This window comes from Peromyscus eremicus, chromosome X (genome assembly GCF_949786415.1).
Source record: "Peromyscus eremicus chromosome X, PerEre_H2_v1, whole genome shotgun sequence".
NCBI lineage: Eukaryota > Metazoa > Chordata > Mammalia > Rodentia > Cricetidae > Peromyscus > Peromyscus eremicus.
The window spans coordinates 57,904,048-57,929,065 of record NC_081439.1 but is presented as its reverse complement, the minus strand read 5'-3'; the positions used below and the strand labels follow the sequence as shown (position 1 = coordinate 57,929,065).

The window sequence follows — 25,018 nt, the reverse complement described above, 5'->3', positions numbered from 1 at the left end:
TTGAATTATACTTGGTCACCTCCAGATACAAGCTATTCCTATATTAATAACTGTTTCATGGAAACAATTCATTACACTTCTTGTTTTTTTGAACAAAATGAAGTGTGATTTGTACATGGCAGAAAAAGTCACTATGATCACTATTTGGTCAAATTCTAAGGCTCGAGACAAAATGTAAGATTGCTGAGGGCTGACAAGTACAAGTGATTATTTTACCAGTGAGAATTAAAGATTCTGTATTATGATGGAAATCAGTTTTGGTATTAAAATGTCACAGTATGAAGCATAAATCTGATGATATTAGCTGGAACATAAAACATAGATATGTTTTTCCCTGACCTTAGCTATAAAACCAGACATTGGGTATGCATTTTCAGAGGCTTCCTTCTTGTCTATAAAAATAACCTTCAATTTGCAGCAGGCAGACATATTTGCAGGCATACACAATATATTAGAACTTAGAGATTTGGGGTGGCTGGGTGACACGGGGGAATGGGGGCTCCAAAAGTGTTTGTGCAAACCATCAGAACCACATATCAAATTGAGTGTCTTTCCTCCTTCTCTGGTCAAGGACTAAGGATTTCAGATTAGGCATAACTTGGAAAAGTGGCTTCAAAAAGCCTGACCTTGTGTGCAGAGATGATTGTTCTGTTCACTGGAGTGAACTTACTTAAAAGCAGGTAAGAGGGGAAGGACAAAGAGAATGTGTGTCAGTCACTGCAAATTACCAACCCCGCCCACAGACAGGCATTCACTTGCAGTTGAGTTAATGGGATCGAACACTTTTGTTATATTATCATTTCAAATGGTAGTAGAACCAGAGTGGTAATTTCACTCAATTGAATTGTGGAAAGAAAAAAAAAAAACCAGAAAGATGCAGGTACCAATCAAAACATGTGACCACTTAACAAACAATTTTTTCTAAATTTGACTTCTCTTTCCTTATTGATAATTTCCAAATGTTTAGAAAAGATTCTCAAGCAGAAGGCTAAAAATATTGTATCAACTCTGACTGGCCTACTACACAGTCTGTAGGTACAGTTTCTCAGCACTCTTTGTAGACTAGAGGAACTGCATAAGAGAATAAACCATGCCTTTCATGGAGGCCTTGAGACCTCACAGGATTCAAAATCTCAAGACACTTTTTTTTTTTGAGACAGGGTTTCTCTGTGTAGCCCTGGCTGTCCTGGAACTCACTCTGTAGACCAGGCTGGACTCGAACTCAGAGATCTACCTGCCTCAGCCTCCCGAGTGCTGGGATCAAAGGCGTGCGCCACCACCGCCTGGCTCTCAAGACACTTGAAGGTGGAAATTCTATGTATTTTCAAAAGAGGGAAAAGATACAGAAGGGAAAGGAAATGAGAGCTAATGCAGCCATAAGATGAGTTGGATGTCAAATATTTTGGGGGGTGGAGTGGAGGATAAATGGAGAACAGTGAATTAAATGGAAAAAATAAAATTCTTGGTCTCAGGTGTAATGTAATCTTGTGATCTGAACTAATGATATCAATTTTAATCCACTTCATTAGGAAGGGCAATCCTGCCCACACCTGAAATTTAACATACTCATTTTGGCTCTGTCACAAAACAGCATGTTAAAGGTCTCTACATTCAAAAGGATGCTTGCAAACTTCATATTAAAATCTATGCGGAATTGTTGGCAATACATTAAGAATATTAATACATTCTGTAAACCACGGCATACCACATTTTACATTATGCAAAGAGACAATATTTACAAGTCTTTAGGAGTTTAAATATTTTATCCACTAACATAAGTGACAGTTTAGCAAAGTGCAGGAGGAAACCAGTGCTATTAATTGCATGTTCTTTAAAAGCAGAGTAAAACCATTTCTAAAAGCTACCAAAAGCATATTTGGGTGTGTCCAGTAAGGGATTCCAGAGCATTAAATAGCCTAGAAAATGATGCATATTTAGAAACAGTGAGTGTGAAAATCCTAAGGCAGCATGCTCAGAACAAGGGTTTTGTTTCTTTACACACTGGCACTGATGTTTTTAGTGTCAACTACATATACTTGTATATGTTTGTGTGTATTTATTTAAAAATTGAGAGTGCAAAACACAAGCCTCATTTAATAACAGAAAAGATGTGCAAATTGTCTTCTGAAATCAACACAAATCAAAGAATGAGAAGAATATTCTACTGTTGTAAAGAATAAACTGAACACAGCAAAGGAGACTGTCTCCATTCCAAGATCATCTACAAGGCACTAAGGGTAGGAAATGACAGATAACACAGACGTGACCGAACGAAACTCCTCAGTCGGGTCGGAAGATGGGGTATTTTGGTAAGAATTCTATTAGTATTACCTGTAAAAATAAAGACAGAAAAGAATATATTAACAAAATAGTTTTCACTTAGTGTACACAAACCTGCAAAGTCTAGTTGATTTCCACAGGATTGTACTTTCACCCTTAATTACAGGAAGTGAGTGAAATACACGAAAGAGGTCTGCAAAGAATTCAGCACAAGTTGTGACAAACCAGGCCATTCATTTCAAAACGGAACTGGCAGGCGAACCTACAGCTGTACTGCCTGACTCACAATTCTACTACATTTGTATATCCCTGGACCTTTTATTTTCAGCCAAGTAGAAGAGACTAAAACTACTTTATACGAGGCTGGAGAGATGGCTCAGTGGTTAGAGCGCTGACTGCTCTTCCAGAAGACCCAGGTTCAATTCCCAGCACCCACATGGCAACTCACAACTGTCTGTAACCCCAGTTCTAGGCCTTCTGACACCCTCACACTGACATACATGCAGGTAAAACACCAATGCACATAAAATAAAAATGAAATAAAAAAAAAAACCCCAAAAACCCTATTTTATACAGATTAGGAAAAAAAATACGTGTTTTTAGTTTTCAATTAAAGCAGCTAATATTAGTTGAGGATTATTATTTTTTTGTAAGTTGTTTGTGAAATAGGAGTTGCCCAAATGGATTGACTATAAAACAACTGAATTGCAGAAAGGGTCACAAGGTTTCTGTTTTTGTGAATTCCTGGCTGGCCTGGAATTCTCTATGTAGATCAAGCTGGCCCCCAACTCCACAGATAGCTTCCTGCCTCTGCTGGAGGCAGAGCTGGAATTAAAGGCATGAGCCACTTCTATTATTATGCTATTCTATTACCATCACGACAAAGGCAGTCCCATGTATCTCAGGCAGGCCTTGACATTAATTACTCTGCAGCCAAGGATGACTTTGAACTTCCTGCTAAAAGCGGTGCTGGGGACTAAACTGCGTTCTGTAGACGGCAGACAAGCACTTTACCAACTGCACTATATTATCACTCCTGGGATAGTTAATGATAAACATTGGAAAGTTAGAAGGTCCATGGTGGTGACTAGATCATGTTCTTTGTAAATAGTCTTATGCTTTATGATTAAAGCTGCCTGTTTCTTTTTATTTTTGAAAAAAAATTTTTTGAGATAGGATCTTATTATGTAGTCCTGGCTAGCCTGAAACAGAGATCCACTTGCCCCCTGCCTTCCAAGTGCTGGGATGAGAGGTGTGTGCAATCACATCCAGCAAGATTGCACATTTTCTTTCCTTTCCTTTTCTTTTCTCCTTTCTTTCTTTTTTTTCTTTTTTTTTCTTTTTTTTTGTTTTTTTTGAGACAAAGTTTCTCCATGTAGCTTTGGTGCCTGTCCTGGATCTTGCTCTGTGGACCAGGCTGGCCTCGAACTCACAGAGATCCGCCTGGCTCTGCCTCCCGAGTGCTGGGATTAAAGGCATGCTCCACTGCCACCTGGCAAGATTGTACATTTTTAGTAAAAATTCTTAGCCTATATTCAAATATATCCTAATGCACTTTATTTATTCATTAGTTTATTCACTCCAAGTTAAATTTCAGCCAAGTTATCAGAGGTTAAGAGCACACAACTATCTGTCCTGAGATCTGATGCCCTCTTCTGGCCTGCAGGGGTATGTGCAGGCAGAACACTATAATAAATAAATAAATCTTTAAAAAAAATCAGCCAAGTTAAAGAAAAACCAGATAGCCAGGAGGTGGTGGTGCACACCTTTAATCCCAGCACTCGAGAGGCAGAGGCAGGAGGATCTCTCTGAATTCGAGGCCAGCCTGGTCTACAGAGTGAGTTTCAGACAGCCAGGGCTACACAGTGAAACCCTGTCTTGAAAATCAAACCAAACCAACTAAACAACAGCAAAAACAAACAAACAAACAAGAAAAGCCAGGGATATGGGTCCAGAACTGGAAGTCAGTTCCTATGTAAGGTGTTTTGATAAGCTTGCACCTCGGTGTATTTTGCTAAGCAGCAGCTGCTGTCAGTGCCGTATGTTAGGGTGTCTGTGCTAACAGACATGAAGGCTGGACAACATTAGCAGCTGAGCACAGGAGCTGAGACTGTTTTACGAGGTACATGATCTACTCTAAGCTTTTAACTTTAGGTTGGCCAAAAGTCTAAGGAAAATGAACGGTGGCTGCGAAGCCCCAACAGACAGCAGTTCCAGCGGAGAAGCTAAAAGGTACCGACAACAGAGGACAAACACAGTAAAACATTGCACTGGGCTGAAATCCCAAGAATAGAATCAAAACAGCTTCATACTTACATACTCCATCATATTGCTACTTTCACATTTCCTTTTAGTCAGCTTCCAGTGCAAAGCCAGCTAAAAAAGTAGAGTTTGGTTAAGAATTTTTCCATCATCTTCGGCTAATTACAATGTACTGCGTTTGAGTGAGTTACTAAAAGTAAAATCTAGGCTTTGTGACATAAAACAGTACCTCAAATACCTTATCAAAAACATATGCTAATAACAGGACTAGTTCATTAGTCCTTTGTGTGCTGGATAATTCACTTAGTGCTTACTTTTTTAATCTGATAATACAAATACACAAATGGGGCACCTCTTTGCCTTAAATTTCTTACCTTGTGGTATAATCTGTTATTTTCCCATTCTAGTAACTTCTGAATCGATCTTCTGGTCTAAGAAAAAGGATCAAGATTCCATGAGAAGATAAGCTGAACATTATAAGCTACATGTTTCTGTATTTTTTTTTCGTATTCTTGTAAGGCATTACTAATTTTTTCTGTTTTTTTTTTCTATTACAAATCAGAAAAAAGGCACATATAAAAACTGCCAAAAGCCAAGTAACACTTTGAGTGGCTGTTATAAAAGGAGATCTCATCCATCCATCCATCCATCCATCCATCAATCCATCAGATTTGAATTTACGCTTTTCCAAATGAAGTATGCATATGAATTGCTCTGTAGTACATGGCCATGCACTGGATTTCTATGAAAGTTTATCAATAGCGCTAACAAAGAACAGCAGCAGTTGGGGGCCTCATACAGATGTTTGTGAACCTTTCTTAGGACTACATGCTCCAAACTAAGGTGGTTCACCACAGACTGTTTTCCTAGCAAACAGTGAAGCCTGAGACAACAGGCACAGCAAGGCAGGAAACGGATATGGGGTTTCTGCACTCTAATCCACTCAGAATGCATGCATTTTGTAGGAAGCAAGAAGTTTCTAAAGCTGTTGAAAACACCTTACTTAGGACTACCAGGCATTTTTGATTCTTACTGAACACTGGAAAAGGTTTCTGATTAACATAAAAGAAGGAAAGGCCCCAGCATTTGGGAGGTGCATTCCTGTGAGATCTGGGCCCATCAGGTGTCAGTGCCACACAGTGAGATCCTGCCTCAAAATAAATAAAGAAAAAAAGGGAGGAAGGAAGGAAAGAAGGACCCAGTTGAATAAAAATTAAGAAGAAAAATCAGTAGAAAGGTGAAAGATCTGTATTTTGATCATGAAATGAAGCATCATATTGTTGAATTGTCCACACTGCTTCAATTCAATACAGAAATGAGAAAGAAAACCTCAACATTTGTATGGAACCACAAAAGACCCCAAGAGCCAAAAGAATCTTGAGAAAGAACAAAGGTAAAGCTATCACATGTCCTGATGTGAAATTATAATTGGCTGGACGGTGGTGGCACATGCATGCCTTTAACCCCAGCACTTGGGAGGCAGAGGCAGGTGGATCTCTGTGAGTTTGAGGCCAGCCTGGTCTCCAAAGCGAGTTCCAGGAAAGGCGCAAAGCTACACAGAGAAACCCTGTCTTGAAAAACCAAAATAAAATAAAATAAAATAAAATAAAAAATTGGGGGTTGGGGATTTAGCTCAGTGGTAGAGCGCTTGCCTAGCAAGCGCAAGGCCCTGGGTTCGGGCCTGAGCTCAAAAAAAAACAAAAAACAAAAAACAAAAAAACGACCCATAAAACTTTTGCCGGGCAGTGGTGGCGCACGCCTGTAATCCCAGCACTTGGGAGGCAGAGCCAGGTGGATCTCTCTGTGAGTTCGAGGCCAGCCTGGTCTACAGAGTGAGATCCAGGAAAGGCGCAAAGCTACACAGAGAAACCCTGTCTCGAAAAAATAAAAAATAAAAAAAAAAGAAACTATAATTGAATGCATAATCAAAACAGTGTGACACTAGTGTAAAAGACAGACATAAGGGGCTGGAGAGATGGCTCAGAGTTAAGAGCGCTTGCTACTTTTTCAGAGGACTGGGATTCAGTTTCTAGCATCCATATTGGGAGACTTACAACCATCTGTAATTCTTACTCCAGGGGATGTGACACCCTTTTCTGAACTCCATGGGTGCCAACACACACACACACACACACACACACACACACACACACACACACACACACATACACACAGAGGCATACACAACAATCCCCCCGTAGACATATAGAGCAGCAGTACAGAACAGAGAGCCTAAAAATAAGCCCCTACACCCACACACGATCGAGGAATTTTCAACAAGGATAGCAAAACACACAATGGGGGAGGATAGTTTCCTGAATGGTGTTGGGAAACCAGATATATAAAGGTAAGAGTGAAGTTGGCCGCAGCTTATATCCCACAAAAATTAGCACAGATGAATTAAAAGCTTAAATATCTGCTCAGAAGCTACAAAACTCCTTTTCAAAAAGATCGTAAGTAATAAGCTCCTTGACACTGCTCTTGGCAATGTTTTAATATTGACCCCCCCAAAACAAAAAACCCAGCCCCAAACAAAACAAAACCAGAAATCCCTAGCCCCTCTCTCAACCCCATCAAAAAACAAAAACAAAAACAAAAACCAACAAAAAACAAAAACAAACAAACAACCCCCCCCCAAAAAAAACCCAAAACATAAAACCTAGACAAGGGGAAAATCAAAAAGAAATGAAAAGGCAACACACACAATGGGAGACCATTATCTGCAAGTCATTTATCTGAATGAATCTCCAGACATGTAAAGAACTCCCACAACTGAACACAACCCAACAAAACAAGCAGCAAGGAAGCAGTCCGTCAGCAGAGTGGTCCTACTGGTGGAAGAGAAAAAACTCTTCCGGCTTTGATTTCAGGTCAGGTGCGGGAGGAAGACGCCAGGCAGCCATTTTGGAAGTTTATTACCTAGTCCTGGCCCCTCTCCCTATCTGTCTGCCTATCGGGGAATCTGTCTAATTCCTAGTTCTCAATATGATGACATATGGATGTAAAGGACACTTGGAAGCCACTTTCCTCGTGGGCAGACAGTGTTTGCTGAGAGCAGCCGAATCCTGGAGGAGTGGAAAGGACGAAGGGTGAAATATGCACACACCTTTAATCTCAGCACTCAGGAGGCAAAGGCAGGTAGATCTCTGTGAGTTCGAGGCCAGCTTAATCTACATAGTGAGTTCCAGGACAGTCAGGGCTACATAGTGAGACTCTGTCTCAAAAAAGCAATAAATATGTATAGCTATCTCGCTTTCTCAGAGTTTAGTTTTGTTTTACCTGTAGTCACTTCTGCTGTTGTGACACAAGGTGGCGCTCTAAGTCCAGATTAGTTCTTAACTGCTCTAAGTCCCAGCAGTTCTTAACCTATGGGTTGCAACCCCCACATCAGCCATCCTGCATATCAACTATTACATTACGATTCATAACAGTAGCAAAATTACAGTTATGAAGTAGCAACAAAAATAATGTATTAAAGGTCACAGCACAAGAAGGGTTGAGAACCATTGGGCCAGGAAGATGGTTTAGTGGTTAATGACATTTGCTGGTTTTTTTTGAAACAGGGTCAATTTTGTGTTTTGCCTGTTGTCACTTCTGCCTCTGTGACACAAGATGGCATTCTAAGTCCAGGTTTCTGCTACAGTCTCAGCACTTCTGAACCTATGGGTCTAGACCCCCCCCCCTTTTTTTTTTGAGACAGGGTCTCACTATAAAGCCCTTGCTGTCCTGGTAACTCACTGTGTAGACCAGGCTGGCCTCGAACTCACAGGGACCTTGAACTCATAGAGACCCACCTACTGCTGCCTCCTGAGTGCTGGGATTAAAGGTGTGTATGAAGCCTGGCCAAATTTGCTACTCTTGCAGAGGATCCAGGTTTGGTTCCCAGCACCCGAGTGGCAGCTCACAGTTATCTGTAACTCTAGTTTCAGGGGATCCAATGCCCTTTTCTGGCCTCCATGAACAACTGGTACACAAGTGGTCCACATCCATACATACAGGCAAAACACCTATACACATAAAAATAGATAAAATAAGAAATTAATGAATAATCTTCCACATAGACATTATTTGACCTAGATGGATTCACTGCTGAATTCTATGAAATTGTTAAGGAAGAAATTAGCATTTCTCTGAAATATCATCCAGAAGACAGGAGCAGAGCAAATATTTCCTAACATGTCTATAGAGCCATTATTTCCATAGTACTCAAACCAAACAAAGATGCTATACAAACATATACCTATAGGCTAGCTAGTATTTCTTCATAAACAAAGTCACAATAATCCCAAATTAAACATTTCAAGTACAGTAAGGTATTATCACAGCCTAGTGGGATTTGAAAATCAATCAATCATGTTAGCAAATGTAAAGAAGAAAAATCACGTGATCATACCAATACATTCAGGAAAGGCTTTTGACAAAATAAAAAACACTGAGTGGACTAGAATAGGAAGGAATTGCTTCAACTTGATAAATAATATCTACAAAAAGTACAGCTAAGCTTATAGCTAAGATCACCTATGAAACAGCTGAGGTCCATAACCAATATTCCTATTAAAAATCACAGTGAGGCCGGGCAGTGATGGCGCACGCCTTTAATCCCAACACTCGGGTGGCAGAGCCAGGCAGATCTCTGTGAGTTCGAGGACAGCCTGGTCTATAGAGTGAGATTCAGGACAGGAACCAAAACTACACAGAGAAACCCTGTCTTGAAAGACCAAAAAAAAAAAAAAAAAAAAATCACACAGTGAGCCGGGTGGTCGTGGTGCACAACTTTAATCCCAGCACTGGGGAGGCAGGGGCAGGAGGATCTCTGTGAGTTCGAGGCCAGCCTGGTCTACAGAGTGAGTTCCAGGACAGCCAGGGACACACAGAGAAACCCTGTCTCAAAAAACCAAAAACTAAAAAACAAGAACCAAAAAACAACCAAACAAACAAAAAAATCACAGTGGTTGTCATAGCTAATGTGATAAAATAAGAAAGGCAGGAAGAATGGGGGCATGTATTTGGCTGCTCACATTCCTGTATCAGTTTACCATAGAGCCAATGGCTTATGAAAAGCAGACATTATTCCTCAGAGTTATGGCGGCTGGAGCGTCCAAGATCATATTGCCTGCAGACTCAGGGTCACGTGAGGGACCAATTCTTAGCTCATGCATAGCCATCTTCTTGCCGTGTCATTCTTTTTGGCAGAGGGGTGAGACAGCTCTCTAGAGTTTCTTTAATAAGGGCATTAATTCTATTCCTAGGGCCCTGTCTTATGACGTAATCACTTCCCCAAATCTGACCTCTCAATACCATCACATGATGACTAGCTTTCAACACAGGAATTCTGGGAGATGTAAACATTTCTGCTGTACCATTTTGCCCTCCCCTGTCCCCAAATTCATGCCTTGTTATACAGAATGCATTCATTCCATCCCAGGAGCCCCCATTCCAGCACCAACTCAAGTGGAATTTGAAATTACAAACATAATACTGTTTACTTGAGTATCCCATAAATAGAAATACTAAAGTAGAAATTTACTAAAATATAAAGGAAACCACAAACTCTGAGGAAAGAAACAAAAGACTATCCAAATAAATGAGAGATATTCCATGAACACAGGTAACTAGACTCAATATTGTCAAAATGTCCAATTTTCCCAAATTAATCTACATATTTAATGTACTTTCAAAGTCCCAGGAAGTTTTCATGAGAATATAAACAAACTGATTCTAGAGTTTATACAAAAAGGTAAACATCCAGAGTAATCAACAAAACACTACAGAACAAAGTCAGAGAATGGATACTACCTGGCCTGAAGACTTAGTATAAAAGGTACATTTAAAAATTATTTATTCATGTATTTTATGTATATATGAGTGTTCTGTTTGCATGTACAACTGCACACCAGAAGAGAGCATCCAATCCTATTACAGATGATTGTGAGCCACCATGTTGCCATTGCTGGGAATTGAACTCAGGACCTTTGGAAGAGCAGCCAGTGTGCTCTTAAATGCTGAGCCATCTCTCCAGTCCCATAAAAGCACATTAATTGAGCAATGTGCTATTGATAAAAACAAAACACAACAACAACAAAAACACGATTACAGCATTAATGGGACTGACTAGAGGTGAGTTTTGACAAGTGATGAAAGACATTTATTGAAGAAAGGATAGTATAGTCTTTTTATACATAGTTCTTGAACAAGTGCACATTCACATATAAAAATGAAACTATTCAAAGATCATGGACATAAATGTAAACTGCAAAACTATAAAACTCTTATACTATAACCTAAAACAAAATCAAGGTGACTTTAGATTTAGCAATGGATTCTTACATACTCAACTAAAAGGAAGAAGATGTAAGAGAAACAAAAAAATCGATTATGTTGAAATCAATAAAATTTGAAAATTCTGGTATAGTTGTGGTGATCCAGATTCATAGACTACTCGAACAAGGACTTGAGACAAGCCCTACATTTTTCCATTATGCAGATACTGGACATACAACTACTTCTCCCAGGACTTGACAATTAACCCCAAATTTTTCTTTTCAGGATCCCCTAAAGATGTCTTCACCCCCAGAAAGCAGGAAGTAATTTTAAGAAAACCATGCCCATATTCTCAAGAGGTGGGGTGGGTGTTTTTTGGTCGTTCAATGACTTATGGATAATTGTTATTGTTTATGATGGTTGGCTACAAGTTGTTAATTGTTAATGGTCAGGAAAAAAGCTGAACAAGGAGATTAGATTCAGAGTTTTTGTTAAAAAAAAGAAAGAAGAGAATATAGATATGAGGTAGATCATTGAATCTACTCTAAAAAAGAAAAAGGGAAGATATAAAAATGACAAAAGGTAGATTATTGACTCTATTATGAAAAGAAAAAAGAGAATATGGATATGATGAGATAAAAGGTCAATTATTGAATCTACTTTTAAAAAAGAACTACTTGTTTTAAATAGGATAAGTAATGAATTTTTTTTTTTTTTGGTTTTTCGAGACAGGGTTTCTCTGTGTAGCTTTGCGCCTTTCCTGGATCTCGCTCTGTAGACCAGGCTGGCCTCGAACTCACAAAGATCCGCCTGTCTCTGCCTCTCAAGTGCTGGGATTAAAGGCGTGTGCCAGTAATGAAAATTTTTATCTGAATTTGTCAAATGTTACTGGACTGGAGTTTTTTGTCTGAATCTGTCAAATGTTAATGGACTAGACATTGTTAATGTAATTCTTGACTGTATATATTGTATATACTTATTGGATACAGTTTTTCTTGTATTAGTTATAAGCTTTTTTAAATTTTAAACAAAAAAAAGAGGAAATGTGGTAATATTGTGTTCCTCAAAATATTGTGCACCCTAATAAACTTATCTGGGGTCAGAGAACAGAACAGCCACTAGACAGACACAGAGGCCAGAAAATAGAGGCACACACGCCTTTAATCCTAGCATTCCGAAGGCAGAGATCCATCCAGATCTCTTTGAGTTCAAAGCCACACTGGAAACAGCCAGGCATGGTGACTCATGCCTTTAATCCCAGGAAGTGATGGCAGAAAGCAGAAAGGTATATAAGGCGTGAAAACCAGGAACTAGAGCTGGTTAAGCTTCAGACTTTTGAGAAGCAGTTCAGCTGAGATCCATTTGGATGAGGACTCAGAAGCTTCCAGTTTGAGGAAACAGGATCAGCTGAGAAATTGTCAGGATGAGGTAGCTGTGGCTTGTTCTGCTTCTCTGATCTTCCAGCGTTCACCCCAATACCTGGCTCCAGGTTTGTTCTTATTAATAAGACCTTCTAATAATTTGTGCTACATCTGGCGCCTAACTTGTCAGGTACGAATTCTTGAAAAAGCTACTTGCCTGTGGCCTTGCGGGGCCCCAGTTCAGACCCGAGCTACCCTCTGCCAGTTGTGGTGGAGCACACTGGTTGGATTTGCTGAAGGAGGGAGAGGCAGGAAGATCCCGAGTTTGAGGCCAGCCTAGGAGGCTTGCTAAAGAGAAGTTTCAGCCAGGTCTGAGCCCCAAAGGTGATGGTGGGACCATGGAGGCAGCGACTGCTGCTCCAAGTTGCTGGCTCCTTCTCATCCTGTTGGTGACTACAGTGATGCTGCTACCTGGGACAAAGGGTTTACTGCTGCTTGTTTAGAAAAGAATTGCCAGGACCATTGTGTTACAAGAAAGCATTGGCAAAGGTCAGTTTGGAAAAGTTTTGCAAGACAAATGGTGGGGAGAAATTGCTGTGAAGATATTCTCTTCTAGGGAAGAACATTCATGGTTCTGAGAGACAGACATTTATCAGACTGTGATTGCTCCAAACCACAGAGGAGGCACACACAAAAAAAAGTCTGCAGGGAACTATGGCCATGCCTAACAGCAACTTTGAAATCTTCAAAAGGATGACGAGACCCCACAACGATGACTCCACAAGGACTATGGTAAAGCCACTAAGCTGATTAACACCACCAAAAGATTGACTTTGGACTACAAACTGTTCAGGAAAATTTCAAGATGGCTAGCTGAGGTGATCCAGATTCATAGACTACTCGAACAAGGACTTGAGACAAGCCCTACATTTTCCCATTATGCAGATACTGGACATACAACTACTTCTCCCAGGACTTGACAATTAACCCCAAATTTTTCTTTTCAGGATCCCCTAAAGATGTCTTCACCCCTAGAAAGCAGGAAGTAATTTTAAGAAAACCATGCCCATATTCCTCAGCGAGGTGAGGTTAGCTGTGGCTTGTTCTGTTTCTCTGATCTTCCAGCGTTCACCCCAATACCTGGCTCCAGGTTTGTTCTTATTAATAAGACTTTTTAAGATTCATGCTACATATAGTTAATTTCTCTCTCTCTCTCTCTCTCTCTCTCTCTCTCTCTCTCTCTCTCTCTCGGTTTTTCCAGACAGGATTTCACTGTGTAGCCTTGGAGCCTGTCCTGGAACTCACTCTGTAGCTCAGGCTGGCCTCGAACTCACAGAGATCTGCCTGCCTCTGCCTCCCGAGTGCTAGGATTAAAGGCATGCGCCCCCCCGGCTGGTATAGTTAATTTTTATGAAAATAAGATAAGCAGTGGACTCGGAGAAAATATTTGCAAAATACTTATCTTGAAGACTATTGGCATGTAAAGTATATGGATTGTTTTAAAAAGTTGAACAGTATTAAAAGAAAAACAATTAAAATTAGACATAGCTCCCTCAGCCCCTGTCTTGGTAGAAAATGGTATCCCTCTGAAAATGGATAGGTGAGTATACTCTGGAAGGTGTGCAGTCTTTTTTTTTCTTCTTCTGGAGGCATCCCATAACTGGGCTATTAAAAATGGGGATAGCTGGGCATGGTGGCACATGCTTTTAATCCTAGCATTTGGGAGGCAGAGACAGGTCAATCTCTCTCTCTGAGTTAGAGACCAGCCTAGTCTACAAAGTGAGACAAAGACAAAATACCCAAACTACAAAACCCCCAAATTAAAAAACACCACCACCACCAAATTCCCAAACAGACATATATTATGAATAGAACCCTCTTCAAAGAAGGTACATAAATGGCAAGTAAGCACACACACACACATACACAAATCTGCTCAATGTCATATGCTCTGTAGAACTGGAAATCAGATCAATTGTGAAATATCACTGAACATGTGTTAGAATGACCAAAATCTAAAATACTGACACCACCAAATGCTGGGGATAATGATGTGGAGAAACAGAAGTTATATTCACTGCTTGTAGGAATGCAGAATGGATTGATACTATGGAAGGCAGTTTTCAAAGCTAAACATACTCCTACTGAATGATCAGCGTCACCCCTCTTGGAACTTATTCAAATGATTTTCAAAGATCTGCTGACTCACCTTTATGATTGCCAAGTCTTTTTTTTTTCCCCACAGCTGAGGACCGAACCAACTGAGCTAAATCCCCAACCCCGATTGCCAAGTCTTGAAGCAACTAAGATGACCTTCAATAGGTGAACAGATGATAAACAAAGCATGGTATACTTAAACAGAGTGATATTATCCAGTGACCATCAAGGATAGATCTGGTGAAATGAGCTACCAAGCCAAAAAAAAAGTTAAAGAACTTTAAATATATACTGGTAAGTGGAGGAAGCTGGTATAAAAAGACTATCTGAAACAACTTTAAGCATATGTTTCTAGAAGAAACAGAAACATTAGAGACAAAATTTCAGTGATTGCACAGGATTTGGAAGTGGGAGAGAGGGAGGAACAGGTATAGTACAGTAGATACTTAGGGCAGTGAAACTACTATTCTGTATGACACTGTGATGACAGATAGAATAATTAGCTGTCAAAAACCCATAAAATGTAGACTACAGAATGAACCCTAATGGAGACCATGAACTTGACTTAATTATAATGTAGCAACAATGGCTCATCAATTATAAAAATAGCATCACACTAACACAAGATGCCAACAGTAGGGGATAACAGGTTTATGGGACTTCTGTATTTTTGCTCATTTTATTCCATAAACCTAATATTGCTTAAGAAATATACTAACTGGGTTGGATATATAATAACTCTAACTAACTATATATAATAAATAAACTAACTCTTAACTCAGTGGTTAAGAGTGCTTGTAGCTCTTCCATAGGACCTGATTTTGACTCCCAGCACCCATATCTCAAAGCTCAGCACTGCCTATAACTAGCTCCAGAGGGATCTGATGTCTCCGGGCTGTGTGGGTACCTGTATTCATGTGTATATTAACTGCCCTGCATGTAATTAAACATGAAATAGATCTAGAAAATAAATGCTAGTAAAATCAAACACACACAATAAAAACTGACAGTATCTACTGCATAAAGACTTACAAGACAGGCTAAGGATTTTAAGTTTTTAATTTTTATTTTCTGTGTATGAGTGTTTTGCTTGCATAAATACATGTGTACCATAGTTGTGTCTGGTGCTTGAGAAGGACAGAAGAGGGTGTCAGACCTTCTGGAACTGGAATTATAGAACATGGAAGATTGTGAGCTGTCATGTGAGTGCTGGGAACTGAACCTGGGTCCTCTACAAGAGCAAATCCTCTTAACCACTGAGCCATCTCTCCAGCCCCACTAAGGAAGCTTATAAATCTGAAACCAAGTGACAGTACATATTAATTTGAATTTATTGAGAAGAACAGAGAACTCTTATGCTGTGGGATGTCCTGCTGTCCAGGAAGCAGCATGTAATGGCACACAGGTAAAGCCATGGAACACGTGGTGACATATAGATTAACAGAAATGGGCTGAGTTTAAGTGAAAGAGCTAGTCAGTAATAAGCTTGAACTAATGGCCATACAGTTTGTAAATAATATAAGCCTCTGTGTGTTTACTTGGGTCTTAGCGGCTGCAGGACTGGTGGGTGAGAGAGATTTGACTGCGGGCCAGGACACAGGAAAATTTCAGCTACACTCTTAAGAGGCCGAATGAATTCTAAGTAAAAAGGCAATGTGTAATAAAACTATTACAAGTCAAAACCATAAACTTGAATGCAGCTAGAGAGAAGTAATCTGTTTCAAGGAAGCCATAACGAGATGAACAACTCATTTCACATCAGAGGCCAGGAAGGTCAGAAGCACTGGGCTGATATATCTTAAGTGCTGAAAGAAAAATTGTCAACCTAAAATTCTATGTCTAAAAAATAATTATCCTTTCACAAAAGGGAGAAATTTTAAAAATCCCCAAACAGGGATGAAGGAGCTCATTGTCATATGAACTGCCTGTTAAGAGATTCTAAAGGGAGTCCTTTAAGTTGAAATGAAATGATACCACCAATAAAATACCAAAGATATGAATACATATAAAAAAAAACAGTTCTGTTGCATTTTAGTTGGTAATGTCTCTTTGGATTTAGAAGATGAATCATAAAATGAAAATTATCTATCTGTATTAAAGGGCCCATAATACTCAAGATGTAACCTGGGACAATAACAACATAAAGGCAGAGGTGAGGACATACATAGGAGCAGAGTCTGTGAACTATTAAAGCTAAATGGTATTTAGTCAAACTAGTGTGTTATAAGGTTGGCATGTAAAAGGACGTTTCCTGTCCTGACTGCCTGTTCCTAAATACCTGGTAGCTACTTCCCAAATTACCCACACAGAGGCTTATATAATTATAAATGCTCAGCAGATAGCTTAGGCATGTTACTAACTAGCTCTTACAACTTAATCCCTTTCTATTAATCTATGTATTGCCACATGGCTTGTGGCTTTATTCCTCTAGCACGTCTTGTTTCCTGGGCAGCTGGCTGGTGTCCCCCTGATTCTGCCCTCCTTCTTCCCATCATTCTCAGTTTGGCTTTTCCACCTGACTTCCTGCACAGCTACCAGCCTGTCATCTTTTTATTAATCAGTGAGAGTAATACATATTCATAAGTATAGAAAAGGATTGTTCAGCCGGGCGGTGGTGGCGCACGCCTTTAATCCCAGCACTCGGGAGGCAGAGCCAGGCGGATCTCTGTGAGTTCGAGGCCAGCCTGGGCTACCAAGTGAGTTCCAGGAAAGGCGCAAAGCTACACAGAGAAACCCTGTATCGAAAAACCAAAAAAAAAAAAAAAAAAAAAAAAGAAAAGGATTGTTCTATAGCATTGGGGTTAATTGGAACCAATAAGAAAATAACAAAAAACATACACAAAAAGAAATCAGAAGATACATGGTTGTTGAATGTGAAATGAACCTGTAGGCTCATGTGTCTGAACCCTTGATCCCCAGCTAATGTTGCTGTCTTGAGAGGTTGTGGAACCTTTGGGCAAAGAGACATGGCTGGTAGAGGTGGGTCACTGAGGTAGGCCTTTGAAGGGTCTAGCCTGGTCATGCTTCTGACCTGAGTTCTCTACTTCCTGATCAACCATGCCGTGAATGAGCTGCAAATTCTTCTTCTTCTTCTTCTTCTTCTTCTTCTTCTTCTTCTTCTTCTTCTTCTTCTTCTTCTCCTCCTCCTCCTCCTCCTCCTCCTCCTCCTCCTCCTCCTCCTCCTCCTCCTCCTTCCTCCTCCTCCTCTTCCTCTTCTTCTTCTTCTTGAGTTAGGGTTTCTTTGTGTAACAATTCTGGCTGTCCTGGAACTCATTTTGCAGACCAGGCTGGCCTCAAACTCACTGAGATCCACCTGCCTCTGCCTCCTGAGTGCTTTGGATTAAAGGTAGCACACTGGCTCAAGCTGCAAATTCTTGATGCCATGGACAGAGTTGCAACACCATGTCATCCCTGACTCGATAGACTATATTCCTTGAAATCATGAGCCAAAATAAATCCTTCCTTCCTTCTTTAAGTTGCCTTTGTCAGGTATTTTACCATAGAACATGAAAATTAAACCAAACAATACTTCACAACAAAAATCAGTTATACATAAGATAAGGAGCTGCAATAAGATTCCTTCTGCTGCAATAAAACACCATGACCAAGGCAAATTAAAGAAGAGTTTATTTGGGCTTACAGTTCCAGAAGGCTAGACTCAATGATGGCAAAGGGAAGTGTGGTGGTATTGTGTTCCCCAAAATATTGTGCACCTTAATAAACTTATCTGGGGTCAGAGAACAGAAAAGCCACAAGATACTTAGGCTAGAAAATGTTAGCACACGCCTTTAATCCTAGCACTCCAGAGACAGAAATCCCTCCGGATCTCTGTGAGTTCAAGGCCGCATTGGAAACAGCCAGGCATGGTGACTCGCCTTTAATCCCAGGGAGTGGTGGTAGAAAGCAGAAAGGTTTATAAGGTGTGAGGACCAGAAACTAGAAGCATTTGTCTGGTTAAGCTTTCAGGCTTTGGAGCAACATAGTTCAGCTGAGAGCCATTGGGATGAGGACACAGAAGCTTCCAGTCTGAGGAAACAAGACCAGCTGAGAAGTTGGCCAGGTGAGGTTAGCTGTGGCTTGTTCTGTCTCTCTGATCTACCAGCTTCACCCCAATACTTGGCTCTGGGTTTGATTTTATTAATAAGAACTTTTAAGATTCATGCTACAGGGAAGGCATGGTGGCAGGTGCAGGAAGCTGAGGGCTGACATCTTGAACCATAAGTGCAGAGTAGAGAACTGGGAATAAAACGTCAAAGCCCACCCCCAGTGACATACTTCCTTCAGCAAGGCCACACTGCTGAGGATGTCTTTTTGTATGCTGTGAATGTGTTGCTCTGATTTGGTTGATAAATAAAATGCTGATTGGCCAGTAGCCAAGCAGGAAGTATAAGCGGAACAAGCAGAGAAGAGAATTCTGGAAACAGGAAGGCTGAGTCAGGAGTCACCAGCCAGACACAGAGGAAGCAAGATGTGAAGCAGAACTGAGAAAAGGTACCAAGCCACATGGCTAAACATAAATAAGAATTATGGGTTAATTTAAGTGTAAGAGCTAGTCAATAGTTAGCCCAAGCTAATAGCCAAGCAGTTTAATGAATATAAGCCTCTGTGTGTTTACTTGGGTCCAAGCAGCTTCAGGGCCGCGGAAGCCAGGTGGGACCCGGAAAACTTCAGCTACACCACACCTCCTAAACTTATCCAAACAGTGCCACCAACTGAGGTCAAAGTACTTAAACATCTGATATTATGGAGGATATTATCATTCAAACCACCACTGGAGGTAAGAGGAATTGAGTGACAATTAAAAGTATGACAGATAAAAAACAAATAGCAAAATTGAAAAAGGAGATCTTTATAAGCTGAATTCTGTTCTCTGAAAATTCATGTTGAAGTCTCAACCCCCGGTATCTTGTAAAGCAATTGTATGTGGAAATAGGGAATTGAAGGATGTAGTCCAGTTCAAATGAAGTCTTATTGATGTGGTATAATATGATTGGTTTGCCTTGTTGTTGAGACAGGGTACCAGGTTAGCATCAAATTAGCTAGGTAGCTGAAGCTGGCCTTGAACTCCTGATCCTCCTGCCTCTACCTCTTGAGTGCTGAGATTACAGGCATGAGGCACCATACCTGGTTATGATTGGAATTCTTTTTTTTTTTAATGCCAAATACCGTTTATTGAAGGAGGGAGGAGGTCTTAAATACAGGCTTACAGTACAATGGGAGAACCCCAGAGGGCAGAATTTCGCTACTGATGTTTGACAATCTTGCATCTAAGCTGTTAACACCCATTATGCAGGATACACAGACAAGGAACTTCCCTTAAGCATTCAGGAGGGTGGAACCTGGCAGGGAATTAGCATAGGGAGGATATCAAGGTCAAGGTCAGCAAGCAAGGCAACAGTTACCCAAAATGGGGGCCAGGGACCTACAGGTTCCCCTTTTACTAATAAATGAGCTTCTGACTTAGGTTGCGTGGGACATCAGCAGGTCACCTTACCTGTCATGGAGACACCTGCCCAGGCCACACAGGTGCTCTGTCTTAGATTTGTGAGCGCCCCCCAGGCATTACCAGTCTTTGAATACTCATTATCATACAGGCTTAATTGTGTGTGAGCTGCAGAGTTAACTGCTGCCAAAGATCTCAAAGGGGCACTGGGCTTGTAATCTGTATGTTCGACACAGAAAAGACCAACAGAAGTCCTAACCCACCCATAGCCAGTAGGCTAAAGGCAACTGAGCCATTCCCTTCCTTAATGAGCCTTACTGCAAACTGGAGTCCTTGTAAGATGGTATCCCAAAAACAAATGGAACTTGCGTTTATAAATTTATTGACTGGAATTCTTCCAGGAAGAAGAGATTAAGAATCAGACATGCACAGAGAGACATGTGAATATGCAGGGACGAGACTGTAATTAATTGCCCAAAAGACTCAGAAAAACAATCCTTTTGGAGACATTTTTTTAAAATCAAGAGACAGGGTCTCACTCATTATGTAGCCCTGGTTAGCCATAAAACTCTATGCAGCCCTTGAAATTCACAGAAATATGCCTGCTTTAGCCTCCCAAATGCTGAGATTAAAGGTGTGCTCCATCATGCACAGATGTTGGAGACATCTTTATCTTAGGCTCCTAGAATCCAGAACTTTGAGGAAATACATTTTAGTTGTTTAAGTCATCTTGTCTGTGATATTTTGTTACCAAAGCATCAACAAATTAATACATTGTCATTAGTTACCTTAAAAGTAAACAAATTAAATTCTCAATGAAAATGAAGAGATTTTCAGAATAGATTAAAGGTATGACCCATCTATATATTGTCTACATGACACTAAATTTAGATCTAGAGAGACAAATAGATTGAAAGTAAAAGGACAAGGGCTGGAGAGATGGCCCAGAAGTTAAGAGCACTTGTTGTTCTTGCAGAGAACCTGAGTTCAGTTCTCAGCACCCACATGGCAGCTCACAACCATCTATAACTCCAGTTCCAGGACATCCAATACCTTCTGAGGGCACAGTAGACTTTGAGTAAAAGGAAAAGAACAACATACAAATGAAAAAAAAAAGATAGACAATACATATATACACACACACATGAATTAAACTGTTCAGACAGTGTAACAAAACTGCATATACTGGTTTAAATTTGTATAGCTGCCCAGGTTAGTGTTTTTATGGGATTCCTGAGTGAGTGAATGAGTGGGTCTCTGATTCTTGTGCCTTCTCTTGGCCTTTTTTCCTTCTGTTGGTTTGTCTTGTCAAACTTCAATGTGATAGTTTTTGTTCTATCTTATTTTATTATGTTTTGTTATCTCTTAGAAGCCTGTTCTTTTCTAATGAGAAACAGAAAAGGGAGTGGATCCAGAGGGGAGGGAAGGTAGAGAGGAACTATGAGGGGTAAAGGGAGGGGAAATCATAATCAGGATATATTATGCAACAAAAAGAACACATTATCTATTTTCAATAAAAGGAAAAAAAAACCCAGAAATTTGTATCTCCCAGTTCTGGAGGCTTGAAATCTATGATCAAGAAGTCAGCACGGTTGAGTTCTGGTGAGGGGCTTCTTGCTAGAGTTCTGAGAGCTTGCTTTATATGTCTCTTCATATCACAAGGAGAGACAGAGATGGAGAGGCAAAGTGGGTGGAGGATGGGGAGAGAGAACTCTTTTATCTTTTCATATAAGGGCAATAATCTCATAAAGACTCTACCCTTCAGGGTTAGGACTTCAACATGATGAATTTGGTGAAGACAAAAACGTTCAGTCACTAATAATGTAAGCTGATAAATCAGAGAATAAATCTATCAAGACTTAACTATTATGAACATACATACAATAAAAAAATAATGAAAAAGAATGTTTAAAAATTGACTAAAGTGAGAATTAGGTAATTCTAGAACAATAGCGACTTTGATATTCTACTTTCAATAATGGACAAAACAACTATGCAGCTCAACAAAGAAATTCACAAAGGAAGAAATTAAACACCATATCCTGAAGCAATGAATAGTTCAAAGAACCCACAAGCAAAGCAGAAAATAGTGAATGAAAACAAACTACTACATGCTAAACTTAGAGGCTGCAACTAAAGCAATGCTTAGAGGGAAGAGGAAGTATACATGACGGTGGGAAAAAAGAAGGCTAGTCTCAAATCAATAACCTAATACATACCTTAAGGAATTAGAAAAGCTAGCAACTTAAATCCAAAGGCATCGGAAGAAAGATAAAAAGAAAAAGAGTAGGAACAAAACAAAACACCAAAAGATCCTGTCTTTGAACATACTGACAAATATGCTAAACATCTAGCGACAAGAGAAGACTCAAATGACTAAGCCAGGAATTTTACGATCAACCTTATAGGAATGAGGAGCAGGGGAGGATACAAGAAGAATGCTATGCAGATAACCTAGATAAGCTAGACAAATTCCTAAAATTGATTCCATTTGGGGAGATACTGGGAGAGGAGGGAGGGAAACTTCGGTTGAGATGTTAAAAAAAAATTAAAAATACAAAATCTGAATAAGCCTGAGTAAATCTGACTAAGCCAAGTCAAGAGAGTGCATGCAAATCAAACCGTTGCCAACACAGTACGTCCCAGGCTTTCATAGTACAGTCTCCCAAGTATATTTAAGAATTAATATTAATTCTTTTAAAACTCTTCTGAAAGATCAAGAGGAGGGAGCGCTTCTTAACTTCCTGAGGCGATGAGAAATGGAGAAGAACTGCTTAATGGGCATGGGGTTTTTCCTTAGGGATGATGAAAAAGTTCTGCAACTGCAGAATGGTGATGGCTGTATGACAGTGATAATAGTTTTAATGCCATCGAATTATATACTTGAAAGTCACTTCACAGGCAAGTTTTGTATGTGTTTCTACCCAATAAAAGCAACTATTCTTGGTTTCAAAGGCAGCCATGAAGTAATATATAGGAATATAAAGGAAATATAAATTTATAAAGTAAAAATATATTTATAATATAAAGTACAATATAAAAATTTATACTATAAATATAATTTTATATTTATGAAAAATATAAATACAAAAAATGTAAAGTAATGTAAAGGAAACATGAGAGGGAAAGTAGATTGAACTTGCTTGCGATTGGGAGGGGGACTGGGGAGAAATCTGTACTCACTACAAATGATCCCAAGATTTCCTTTTAAAATGAAGGAAATGGCTAGGCGGTGGTGGCGCACGCCTTTAATCCCAGCACTCGGGAGGCAGAGCCAGGCGGATCTCTGTGAGTTCGAGGCCAGCCTGGACTACCAAGTGAGTTCCAGGAAAGGCGCAAAGCTACATAGAAAAACCCTGTCTCGAAAAAAACAAAAAATAAAAAATAAAAAAAATAAAAAAAAATAAAATGAAGGAAATGTTCTAAAGTTAGACTGTGTAGCAATGGTCACACAAGCACTATTTGTAAATATACTAAAACTAAATGATTCATCTTTTAAAAAAGATTTATTTATGTGCTTAACATATATGAGTGCTCTGTGTGCATGTTGCACACTAGAAGAGGGCATCAGATCCCATTGTAGATGGTTGTGAGCCACCATGTGGTTGCTGGGAATTGAACCCAGCTCCTCTGGAAGAGCAGCCAGTACTCTTAACTGCTGAGCCATCTCTCCAACCACATGGTTCATCTTCTTAATATGAGTAAGTTTCATGATATGTAAATTCTTTGTCAAAAAGGTATTTGAAAAATTACTGGCTAGGTGACTCTCCGACTGACTATGTATCAAGTTAGCTCAGTATTAACTACTGTACTTTGGAAAGCAGATGAAAATCTTACACACAGCTGAGCATGGTTATGCATGCCTTTAATGCCAGCACTCAAGAATCAAAGACAAGTAGATCTCTGTGAATTTGAGGTGAGCCTGGTCTCCATAGTGAGTTCTAGGACAGTCAGGGTTACACAGTAAGACTCCATCTCAAAAAAGAAAGAAAATAAAATCTTACGGAGTACAGCTGTTAGCCAGTAAAGCTGACCAAAAAGCGGGTGGGGGAGCACACTCATTAACCCTTCGTATTATTTATATGTTATAAACACAATTATTTTCTTATATATGACTATAGGCAAATGTTCAGCAGAAGATAAAAGATAGTGGTTGGAGCTATGGATGTAACTTAGTTGCTATAGCGCTTGCCCAACATGCACTTAAAAGCCCAGGGTTCCATTCCCAGCACTATATAAACTAGGCCTACTAGTACTATAGTAGCCTATAATCTTAGCATTCAGGAGGTGGATGCAGGATCACAAGTTCAAGGCCATCCTCAACTACATAGTCAGTTCAAGGCCAGCCTGGGATAGGGGACATGGTCTCAAAAAAACACCCCCAAAAGCTTCAAAGGCAGGTTACATCTCAGTTATAGCATTGTATAGAATAGCTTCATGTCTTCTTTGCAATAAGAGCACACATGTACTCTGTGAAAGACACAAATAAGAAGCTTGAATACAAATTTCAGGTAGAACTATTTGTCTTTCCCAACAAAGCCAAATACCTTTTCTATTTGACATGATGTATGGGTAGGGCTTTTGTTTTTACTCTTTGTTTAAACACTTCAATAAAACCCCACAGACACAGAATCAAGTATGATGGTAGTTACAAGCTCTACCTCATAAAACATCATCATATTTGCATTATGAGAATAGATCTTCCCTTCGAAATAGCCCTCTCAATTTATCAAGGCTCAAAGTAAAAAACAGGAAAGGTTTAAAGTAATTTCATATGTAAGGGTGGTGACACGAGCAGGTCTCAAAGTAAAAAACAGGAAAGGTTTAAAGTAATTTCATATGTAAGGGTAGTGACACGAGCAGGTCTCAAAGCTGAACATGAAACCAGAGCTGCTTCTGTGGTTCATGTAAGAGGGGTAAGTGGAACTCACTGGACCCACGTACCTTCGAGGCTACAGTGGACTCTCACTCAACTCCAGTCTTCTCAGGTCTCTAGCTTAGAAGGAGAAGCTGGCTGGATAGCACAAATTTTCTTGTAAAACTAGTTAATTAATTAATGAGGTGCCAGGGGTACAATCCAGGACTTCACACACTCTAGGCAAGGGCTGTCTCAGTGGTCTATATCTCTAGTTTCAGTATTTTACTTTTTAAATGCTGAGAATTATTCTAAATGTTCAACAATATAGAGGAGTGGTTTGGCTCTTGGGGTAATGGTCTGCAAATATACACTAAAGGATATTTTTAGACAGGGTCG

At 39.8% G+C, this 25,018-nt stretch overlaps 1 protein-coding gene across 1 annotated transcript in view; it reads right to left on the bottom strand.

Annotated features, from left to right (window-relative positions):
• Positions 1 to 882: 882 nt before the first annotated feature.
• Chic1 (cysteine rich hydrophobic domain 1) overlaps positions 883 to 25,018 on the bottom strand; it is a 44,748-nt gene continuing 20,612 nt past the window's right edge. The window contains exons 4-6 of the mRNA XM_059251127.1: positions 4,917 to 4,973; positions 4,597 to 4,656; positions 883 to 2,331 (exon numbers count right to left, since the gene is read on the bottom strand). Coding sequence (XP_059107110.1) covers positions 2,281 to 2,331; positions 4,597 to 4,656; positions 4,917 to 4,973 — 168 coding nt within the window. The 3' untranslated portion in view covers positions 883 to 2,280. The remainder of the gene's footprint in view (positions 2,332 to 4,596; positions 4,657 to 4,916; positions 4,974 to 25,018) is intronic.